Source organism: Dendroctonus ponderosae, unplaced genomic scaffold, assembly GCF_020466585.1.
Source record: "Dendroctonus ponderosae isolate FM_Combo_2020 unplaced genomic scaffold, Dpon_F_20191213v2 Dpon_F_20191213_1, whole genome shotgun sequence".
Classification (NCBI taxonomy): Eukaryota; Metazoa; Arthropoda; class Insecta; order Coleoptera; family Curculionidae; genus Dendroctonus; species Dendroctonus ponderosae.
Window position 1 is genome coordinate 9,195,849 of NW_026017110.1, and position 9,417 is coordinate 9,205,265.

Genomic DNA, 9,417 nt, shown 5'->3' on the forward strand with positions numbered 1-9,417 from the left:
TTACCGGAGTTTTAAATAATTACGAAGCAACAGGTATTTGCGCAATGTTAATTAGCCAGATTACCTTGAAAAACATTGCTGCCGTATTTCTGATACAGTTTTTTGCAAAATTCTCAGTTTTTAATAACACTTAATTTCTTTTACTATTTTTTCTGTACTCCTATAACAGCGCCAGACAACACCTCCAGAGGAATGACGCCAATTTTGAATCACCCTGTATATATTATAAGTCAGTAGTACACATACATGAAGACAAGGAGTACACAATAAAATATAACATAACCAATATATTACTGGCCGCGTTGCTGCGAAAGAGCAACCTAAGCCAAAAAAGCGGAGGTGCCATAGTGATTCTCTGATTAACTAACAGACGATTAGTTTGCGACGGTGCAATGCATTTTTTTTTAAACACCGGTTAAGATATAATCAGTGTATAGCAAATCAGTGTTTAAAGCGAGAACGGTGCAACCGGGGGTTACTGTATCACAAAGGACGCCATGACGCCTACGTGGCTGTTACACCGTTGTCACGGCAATTCAGTTCGAATAATTTTGCGCTATTGCCAAATCTATATTTTGCAGGTCGTATGGTATTTTGATTATTTTCGGTTAATAATTTTGCAAGGGCGTCGTACTCACGGCGATGAAAGTGAAATGGTGAAGGCTACAATAACTTAGGTTAGGAAAACTGCCAAAACCAAACACGTAGCTTTTCACAACAAAAACTTCTAATAATAAAACATCTGCTCTCATCGATTTTTCTTAAAGCTTTTAAACCAGTGTTCTATTTCCCAAAGGCAAACCAATGGCGTAAGTATCAAAACCCCTTAAATTCGCTAGCATATTGCCAGTTTGTAAAGCCCCACAAACTAACTCTCAGTGCTTTGCAGGTCGAAAGTTACCTTCAAAATCACTCTCACCTCCGATCCGAAGCTGCCCTTCAAAGTGTAAGTACGCAACAACTTTCCGCAATAGGTTTTCTCAGTGATCAGTAGCAAGTTTTTTTGTTAACAGATAGCGACTGCTCACTGAGGGAACCTATCATCATGAGACCAGAACACAATGAACGAATCTGGTTCTCCTCAAGTAACGCAAGCCTTAAAGGCCTTTCAAAGGTTCCGGACTTTGTATCAAGACCCGGCCTGGTGCAAACAGGCTAGCAGTGAGGATATAAAATCGGCCTTCAAATTGGGACATTTCGTGGAGAAAAGCGTCGCAACTTTCAAGGAAAAGGGCTTTTTCCAACAGTTTTTGGCCCTTCTTTATGTTTGTGATATTAACCGGGTATGCAAGAAAGATTTCTACGAGTTGGCGAGTGATCATTTGCTGACCAAGCTCTTCAAGAGTCCTGCAGCGACGGAAACTACTTTGGATATAGGAGTGAGGGTTTACACTTCCCTCTACCCGCATGAGAGGTTTCAGAAGTGTCTCAGAGAATGCATTCTGAGTGCCAGTTCCATGAGAACAATCGCGGAATTTGTGAGCGCGTCAGTGCCTGACCCTGACCATCTCGAGAGTCTTCTGATAGTGGAACATTGGGTTCAAAATAAGAACTTCAAATCCGAAATCGAGACTTACCTGTCTTTGTATAACGTCGAGGAAAAACTCCCGAGGTTGGTCAGCATTCTGGCGTTAAACACCGAAGTTCTGCAAAGACACAAGTTTGTCTCAGACTGCATCTTGGAATGTCTTCTGAAGCAGATGTGCGACCGCAGCCTCATGTCCAAGTTCTTCTGGCTCGCCCTCTTTAAGAAAGTGAACTTGCTTCACTTGGGGCAAGCTTGCATCAATTTCCCAACTCTGCTGGAATCCCTGCTGAACTTCATCGAATACTTTGGCAGTTTGATGATCAAACAGCTCCAGTCCTGGACTACCAGTTCTTCAGTGTCATACTGCCACGAAATTTCCTATAAGGAATTAGTGACCCTTTTAACAGCCCTTTGTTCCCATCAGGACTCTAAGCATCTGATATTTGCCAAATTGGAGCGCGCTCAAGAGTTCTCCAACGCCGACTTGTGGCTTGAGATCGCTAAAGACATTTCCCGTGTAGTTTAAGTGTGTAAATAAGGCCTAACTTTCCAGGCTGAGCGTCCCTGAGCCCACACCTTTTACCGCAGTATTGAAGTTTGCCGCTGAAGAATTCAAAGTGCCTCCGGCCACATCAGCAATCATCACTGATGATGGTGTGGGAATCAATCCCCAACAAACTGCAGGTTTGCATTCTTCCTAAAACCTGTCACTCCTAAAGCACTTAGATTTCACTTGTTGACAGGCAACGTGTTTCTGAAGCACGGCTCAGAACTGAGGCTCATTCCCAGAGACAGAGTGGGCGGCCGCTAAGGAACCTTTCCATATTATCTATATATAAATAATTTAACAGTTAGTTTGGGTTGGCCGGTGTAATCAGAACTTTGTCTGATGTTATCCGAGGCTCAGATTTGTTGATGCAGCAGACAGATAAGGGCTTTATGTGACACCATAGCGGGTGATTGCGAAGAAGTGCCCCAATGGTACGACGGTGAAATTATATCGCCTCACTTCTTTCCAATCACCCTTGCATTTATACACAATTTTAATACATTTTTGTTCAATGTATAGTTAAATAAAATGTCTTTTTTACATCGGATACTGTGATATTTATCATTGTAAGAAACTACACTACTCAAACGCTTAATATATATCATCAATAAATATAAAAATCAATACACGTATAATATATATATATAAAATAAATTACAAAAAATTGTGTAAAAAACGCAGATTACATCACTTACTTAATGAGTTAAGATGTGGGTATCAAAATACGACGAGTATTTTTGAGCTTAAGAGAGCCATTTTTTTTGGAAAGAGACATTTTGGCACACTTACCATGGAATGTCCGGGACAGACTATTCGGAATGCGAAATGGCAGTGAGCACATTTTCAAGAGATCCTTCACAGGTTCACTATGCTATCGAAAGAGTAAAAAAACAAACGTTTGGCTAAAATATACGAAAAAATGGCACTTGCCTGAGGTGGCGGATATTCAAAGCACAAGAGGTTCAGTAACCTTACCTAGTTTAGCTTATTGCCGTATTTTAGTCGAATACACTGTAGCATATTGGGGAGTGTTTGCGCGTCCTTATCGTTAAATCCAAGTAAAATGATGCCTGATTGCACATAAGACAAAAAATAAAAAATGAAGCGTCAATTGTAGCGCTTGAAGTTTCTAGAATGCAAACAATTTCGCTTGCGTTACTGTCAAGAAAATCACATAAACTTAAAATAGGACAGAAACAAGCGGTTTATTCATTCCACTCCTTTTCGTCTACGCCCTCCATATCATCTTGCTCCAACTTCAGATTCACTTCCAGCCTGTTACTCACTGATTGTTTAATCTACGGGGAAAAAATATTAATTTTAGGCAACTTCTACTTGATTGATTTCGAGCCTTACCTCTTCTTGTTTGCTTTTAGTTTGCGCAGACAATTCAGGGTTCCAGGTCATCTTATTGAAGGGCTTCGAGGTGCCGATAAAGGGACTAGAGGCTGACTTATTGATCACGCGATTCTCCTGATTGGGTTGATTTTCCGACACTGAAAACCCCAATGAAACCACCCTCTTCTCAATCAATCAAGTGCAAACTTACAAGTCTCCATTCCATCGGGTTTCAAGCTAATTCTACCAACTGGCTTGTCCTTGCCAGAAAACCATTCCTCACTAGAGTACATGGGAGTCCATGTCACCTAGTCAAGAAAGACATTGAAAATAGAATACGATCTACAATACTATATTCTATTTACTCGTGTGGGAGGAAACAGATCATCCTGGAACAATTCGGTTTTAATTCGGGGCACTGTGAAGCTCAAAGGCTCGATTGAATTGTTTGTCAACCGATAGGCTTTGGCGAACTCCACATTTTGCACATCGCAAACGTTCTTCGGCAGGAACGAGAGGCCCTGATGCAGCGAGTTGCACCGATGATGACTGAGTGGACAGATAAAGGGGTGTTCTTCCGTAATTTCAAATGCATAGATGGTTAAATCACCCTAAAAAAATTACATTGAAAAAATTAACATTAGACTCAAAACCTATTTTTAACAACATTGTACTTACCTTGCCGGTGCAAAACAGCGTTGAACTGTCTTCATCGTAGAAGGGTATCAGAATAGCAGGCGAAACGTCCAATCCAACCGTGTTCAAAGGCTTGCTCAAATCGCTGGCCTTGTAGATCGTGATTTGCCTTTCTGAGACCTTGTCGAATCCCATCGTGACTATATAGCGACCATCCAGCGCCCAAACAATGCGAGCTCCGCGGTTTCCTTCTGGTCCTTTGCCCTCCCTGATGGGGCCATCGCTTTTTCTGGGCTGAAAAACCCGCAGCTTGCCATCCTTGCACACAGTGGCACACTGCGTTCCACACGGGGCCCATGAAAAGCTGAAAATCTGATCGGTGTGCCCCTTTAGAGTGATTTGCTCGGACATTGTGGTCAAATCCCACAGTTTTATCGTCATATCATAGGAGCCTAAAAAAACAGTTGATAAAGGTGGAGGCTTAAAAATAGAGAAAATTAGTCTTACCCGACGCCAGAACGTCTTTGGCGGTCGGATGGAACCGGAGGAAGTAAATCTTGTCACTGTGTGCGTTAAACTCCCGCTCGGGTTCATTTGTGGGCTCCAGCAGCCCATTATCTGGAATTCTCCAGAGTTTCACGACTCCGTCATCGCAAGCCACCGCCAAACGATCACTATCAAAAGGATCCCATTGGAAGTCCATAATGTTGCTGCCATGCACCAAAGTGGGAATTACACCATCTGGCAGCTTACCTTTTAATGGAGGGTCATGGTAAAACAACATCCGCCCTAATTCTTTAAGACTTACCGGTTTTGCTCAGCTCAAAGATAGCGATTTTACCGCCAGGGCCGCTAAGAGGCACCGCCACTCGCTTCGGATTGGCTGTAAAGAAAACACATCTTGTATTGGGTTTGACCCATGAGACTGCAACACTTCCTGCGTCTGCTTTTGTTATTAGAACATCTTCATTATGTTTCAGGAATTATTTAGTTTTATTATAAAGGTTGTGAAGGGTGTTGTTAGTGAGAAAGCTGTTGGAAAAATTCGTCATAATGTTAGTAAACCGTGCCCTAATTAATCTTTAGATGAGGTTTACTTCTTAAAATTATATTTAAAATATGTTAATAACCGTTTGCAAGAGATGCAATTTACATTAATACATATAGACCAATCCATGTCTATACTCTCAGAAAAGTAAAGACGCTGACAGGAAAAGTTTAAAAGAGTATTCATGTTCCCAAATCAGCCCTAATATTCTAGTAACAGAAAACGAAAACTAATATTTTACCATGAAATCCGTCACATTCGCCCGGTATCTGCCTGCTCAAGTTGCGGATATTCTCTATGTGACAACTCTTGTGCGCAGTAGTACCCTTCAAATGCCTGAACTTCGACACCCGTCCTGTTAAAATAAATAAATAAAATAACATCGCACATAAGCAACAATCAAAATCTAACCAAAAACAGTGGACGTTCTCTTCGGCGCCGCTACAGCTTCGGCCCTCTTCAAACCTTGTCCGTCTAGAGACTGCTGTTTGGACACCGGGACGCTTCTCCTAGAACCCCAAAGTGCTGATTAAAAACCCCCACAAATGCCCCGAAATCTACTAACCTATTGTTGTCGTCCTTCAGCACATCGTCGCTCTTCTGGTGACCTTTGAAGGAGTCCTTCCTACGAAGCATCACAGGAGACGAGACGCTTTTTTCAATTATAACAGGCGGCGGGTCCTGTTGAGACTGCGATCTAAAACAATAAGACAATATGAAAACCAGCGTCTTACAGTTAGCGCTATTATGCTTCAGATGAATTAAACAAATATATAAAGCTCTAGAAACTCACAAAGGCAAAACCAACTCTCTTATGGTTTTAGCAGAAATAAGCCCGCAAATAAATATATAGCACTTACCTTTCATACAGCTTCCTTCTCTCAGCAATACTGTTCCTTTGCGCCGAGTTTCTTTCGAAACTGCCCGGCTGATCAACGGCGTCGATGTTGTCGTCAAGCTCGTTCTCCTTGGAGCTGGAGCGAGTCTCAAAGAGTTTTCGCCGCTCCGCAGTGCTTGGCGTTTTCGGGATATATCCTTAACAACCCCTATGTTAACTTGGCGGCTGGTCGAAAGTTAAGGAATTACACACCTGAGTCGCAGGACGTCTCTTCCTCTCCACTCGAGCCCGATTTTCCATTCTCGTTGTCCTGCTTCAGCTGAGTGGTTTCCATGTCACTGGTTGGGCTTTTCTCCTTGTCCGACGTGGTATCCACAAGCTCGCTTTAAGACAGTTTGATTTAGGCAAACTAATATAGCGAAGGATTTTAACCAACCTGCTATGTCCGTTGGAGGACGCAACGCCAGGCGCTTGAGGCACAGCGAACACCTTGCTGAAGGTGTTTTCGGTATCGTTGAGCTTTGGAGGTGTGAACGGTTTGGGGCCCAGCCTCGGCTATACAGCAAAACGAAAAACCAATTAAATAAACGCATTATTACTAGAGCTTCTCCTACTAGCAACTCAGGGATCCAGTCAAACGTATTTGCTAGGCAAAGTGCAAAACCAAAGCGAAAAATAATAACATAAACAGGTTGAACACGCTAAATTAGTGATGGGAAGAATTAAATTTAGTTGGTAAAACAACAGTGGTTACAGGTGGAAACAATGCTAAGTAAGAACGCTTTTAGTCAAACCAAAGTCCATATTCATGCCGCTCTTCAATCTTTGCCAAGACACCGCTTTGGCGGCCGAAGATATGTAGATAGAGGCATTTCGATAGCATCCTGTTAACAGTTAATAACTTTTTAACTCGACTATGAAATCCGAGATTCTAACAAATCGCGCGCAATTATAAAAACAATCAAATTATTCCCACCACTATACGAAATGAATCAAAAAGTGCAAAAAACCAAACGCAATGGAGCAACACCGAGGATTTATAACCTTATATCCGCCCAAGGGACCGTTGGGGTTGACAGAAGTAACCACAGGGGCGCAACTATTCGTCCTAGGCCGAGCCACTGGCTTGGGCGCACTCGCACTATCGCTGGACTCGCATACCGAGCTGGCGCGCGATGTTCTCGGCAAAGGTTTCGGGGGAACCACGCCTTGAGGTGAAACCTTAAGAGGGACAGGGTGACACTAAAAGGGCGACACACCAGAGGAGGCGTGTTGAATAAAACACCTGACCTGCGCGGGAGATTGTCCAAAATTCTCGCTTACCTTGTCCCTTTCGCTGACCGCTTCCTCTGGACTAGACCTGGAGTCTTGGTCTCCTGGACTGTTATTTGGCGCTTCTCTAGCGGTGCTCGTGATTGGCTCCAATAGCTGGAGCTTTACAGTAGGCGCCGCGCGATTGGCTTTGATCTTCTCAAACTCCTCGCGGAGCTCCGCGAGAGGACCGCCATACACCTGTCAATGATCCAGAGTGAGAATTTCAAACTGCAAACCCAAATTTACAACTTGCAATTATCGGTTCTTCGCCTTTGGGCCTTTTGCCGGGATCTAAGCTGATTCTCTGCAGAGCTCTGTTGATCCCTTCCAACCACTGATCGGCAGTCAATTCGGTCTGCCATCCGCACGTGTCCGGGAACAAGTCCGCATGGAAGTCACTGCAGAGCCCTTTTTAGGAATACTTCCCAAAAATAATTTACTAACTTACCGGTAAGTCTTCCTAGGCACCTGATAAGTAATGGGCACTACCGAGCTGCTCGTAAGTTGCAGAACTCGATTCACTTCGCCTTGCATCACGTTTAAGGCTCGCTTTGGCACCAGGCAGGCGCCCTTTGTTTGTTCCCCTGAGTGTCTAATGCCTTCGATCAAGTAGGGCTCCTTGTCGGTCACTTCCATGTATCCAATGGTGGTGTCCCCTGAACAATAAACCTTGTTTCAAGGGAGTTTGATTGAGGATGGAAAACAGTCACCTTTCCCTGCCAGGAACAGCATGCCAGTGTCAGGGTCGTACAGGGGGATGAGAATGCCCGTCGAGCAGTCCAATTCCATGGTCTTTTCGGGCTCCTTGAAGTTGCGCAAGTCCCTAAGTTTTTATATTTTAAGTTTAGTGTTTTATCCTTGTCGACATGAAAGCAGAGTATTGAAGCTCAAACCTTACCTAATAATAATCTGCCTCAGTCGTTGGGCGTCAAATCCTGTGGTCAAAATCCTCTCTTGATCCCCGAGCCAAACAACCCTCGAGTCCTTAATGCTCTGATGGCTGCTGGCCTGATTCAAGCACACCGATTGCGCTCTGGGGTCAATTATCCTCACCTAAACACAAAAAAGGCGTATTAACGCTTCCAGCCAACGGGCACAAGCGCTTACCTGTTTGTCCTTGCAAGAAGTGGCCAGAAGAGTGCCGTCGCGCTTCCAGCTGACCGACTGGATGACCTCATCGTGCTCACTATTAGAAAAACCCTCCTTCTCGCTGATGAGGTCCCACAAAGTGAGGGTGGTGAATGAGGTGGAGTGCAGGAGAAAGTCGGCCGTGGGGTGAAACCCAACAGTCTCGACACGGCGCTGCTTATGCGAGAAAATGCACTCTGGGTTGGTCAGCGGTTCCTGAAACTCCCAAGTTAAAATTGGGGCTGGTGCGCTAGTGAAAACTCACAGTCAATCCCTCGGGCGGAATGTTCCAAATCTTCACTAAACAGTCCTGCGAGCCTGTCGCTAGCAGACCGTCGTGGAACGGAGAAAACTCCAAATCAGTCACAGTGTCAGTGTGTGCATGCAACAAGGGCATTAGTTTGCTCTTCCTGCCACTATCATCTGGAACACACGCACCCCACAATTAGCCAATCTAGCAAACAATGTCACGACCTACCGATGGGCAAAACCGCCAAGCTGGATCCAGCATGATCCCAGTTAAAGGCCATAAAACGAGCTGAAGCAGCAATGTTGTTACCGTACGTCTGATACGATCCAACGCTGATGTCGCGAACGTACGTATCAGGCTTCGGCACAATGGGGGCTGCATTTTTATACTTTGAAGCCTTAAATCGCCAAGCCATCGCGAAGCTGGGCTGCAAACGGTTATTGGTTAGTCACGAACTCGCCTGGAAAGCCCTACAGTTTAAATCGGAAACGCTGAAGGGGTTGTGGGCTCAATACACACCCCTTAGGTAGTTTGGCTCAAAACAAAGCGGAAAAACTGCTCACCTCACTTTGTTATAGACTGGGCGACGAAAGAAGGAATTACGGTGCAGAAATGTACAAAAACTGGGTGCATTTAACTAAAATATAGTAAAAAAACGCCCAAAACTTCCACCCTTTGATTATTCGGATAAGTTTTCCTGCGTGACAGTGTCATATACAGGGACCGGTTCACGTTGCCAAACCCAGCAGGTTTTCATTGGGCGTTTGTATCAACTGAAAGAAAGGCG

At 44.2% G+C, this 9,417-nt stretch overlaps 2 protein-coding genes across 6 annotated transcripts; one reads left to right on the forward strand and one right to left on the reverse strand.

Moving 5' to 3' along the window:
- Positions 1-469: 469 nt before the first annotated feature.
- On the forward strand, positions 470-2,625 carry LOC109540427 (ubiquitin-fold modifier 1). 2 transcript variants are annotated; one of them, XM_019908793.2, is made up of 4 exons: positions 567-809; positions 890-946; positions 2,082-2,212; positions 2,272-2,625. In XM_019908793.2, exons 1-4 carry the CDS (start codon positions 805-807, stop codon positions 2,337-2,339), a joined length of 261 nt encoding a protein of 86 aa, XP_019764352.1. In that variant the 5' UTR covers positions 567-804; the 3' UTR covers positions 2,340-2,625. The 2 variants fall into 2 exon arrangements, with proteins under 2 accessions (XP_019764351.2, XP_019764352.1); XM_019908792.2 differs by lacking the exons at positions 2,082-2,212; positions 2,272-2,625 and adding an exon at positions 1,014-2,075 and having other exon boundaries at positions 470-809.
- A 633-nt stretch (positions 2,626-3,258) lies between these two features.
- LOC109540425 (coronin-7) lies at positions 3,259-9,347 on the reverse strand. Of its 4 annotated transcripts, none has more exons than XM_048660767.1 (23): positions 9,194-9,347; positions 8,859-9,057; positions 8,646-8,803; positions 8,360-8,596; positions 8,151-8,305; positions 7,963-8,075; positions 7,701-7,908; positions 7,506-7,650; positions 7,262-7,450; positions 6,983-7,159; positions 6,375-6,493; positions 6,191-6,321; positions 5,961-6,135; positions 5,666-5,797; positions 5,512-5,609; positions 5,342-5,455; positions 4,861-4,935; positions 4,560-4,805; positions 4,095-4,504; positions 3,782-4,027; positions 3,628-3,724; positions 3,435-3,574; positions 3,259-3,376 (listed from the first exon to the last, which is right to left on the reverse strand). In XM_048660767.1, the coding sequence occupies exons 2-23, from the start codon at positions 9,043-9,045 to the stop codon at positions 3,284-3,286; spliced, it is 3,645 nt and encodes a 1,214-aa protein (XP_048516724.1). In that variant the 5' UTR covers positions 9,046-9,057; positions 9,194-9,347; the 3' UTR covers positions 3,259-3,283. The 4 variants fall into 4 exon arrangements, with proteins under 4 accessions (XP_048516724.1, XP_048516725.1, XP_048516726.1 ...); XM_048660768.1 differs by having other exon boundaries at positions 8,859-9,090; XM_048660769.1 differs by having other exon boundaries at positions 9,150-9,347.
- Positions 9,348-9,417: the final 70 nt, after the last annotated feature.

What these genes read in the sequence shown, in the direction of transcription:
- LOC109540425 (XM_048660767.1), bottom strand. Translation starts at nt 9,045, where the DNA reads ATGGCTTGGCGATTTAAGGCTTCAAAGTATAAAAATGCAGCCCCCATT. An exon ending in CTGAGGCAGATTATTATTAG is followed by an intron (nt 8,076 to 8,150) that starts GTAAGGTTTGAG and finishes ATAAAAACTTAG; the next exon opens with GGACTTGCGCAACTTCAAGG. An exon ending in GTCCCTTGGGCGGATATAAG is followed by an intron (nt 6,494 to 6,982) that starts GTTATAAATCCT and finishes TTTGCTGTATAG; the next exon opens with CCGAGGCTGGGCCCCAAACC.
- LOC109540427 (XM_019908792.2), top strand. Translation starts at nt 1,062, where the DNA reads ATGAACGAATCTGGTTCTCCTCAAGTAACGCAAGCCTTAAAGGCCTTT.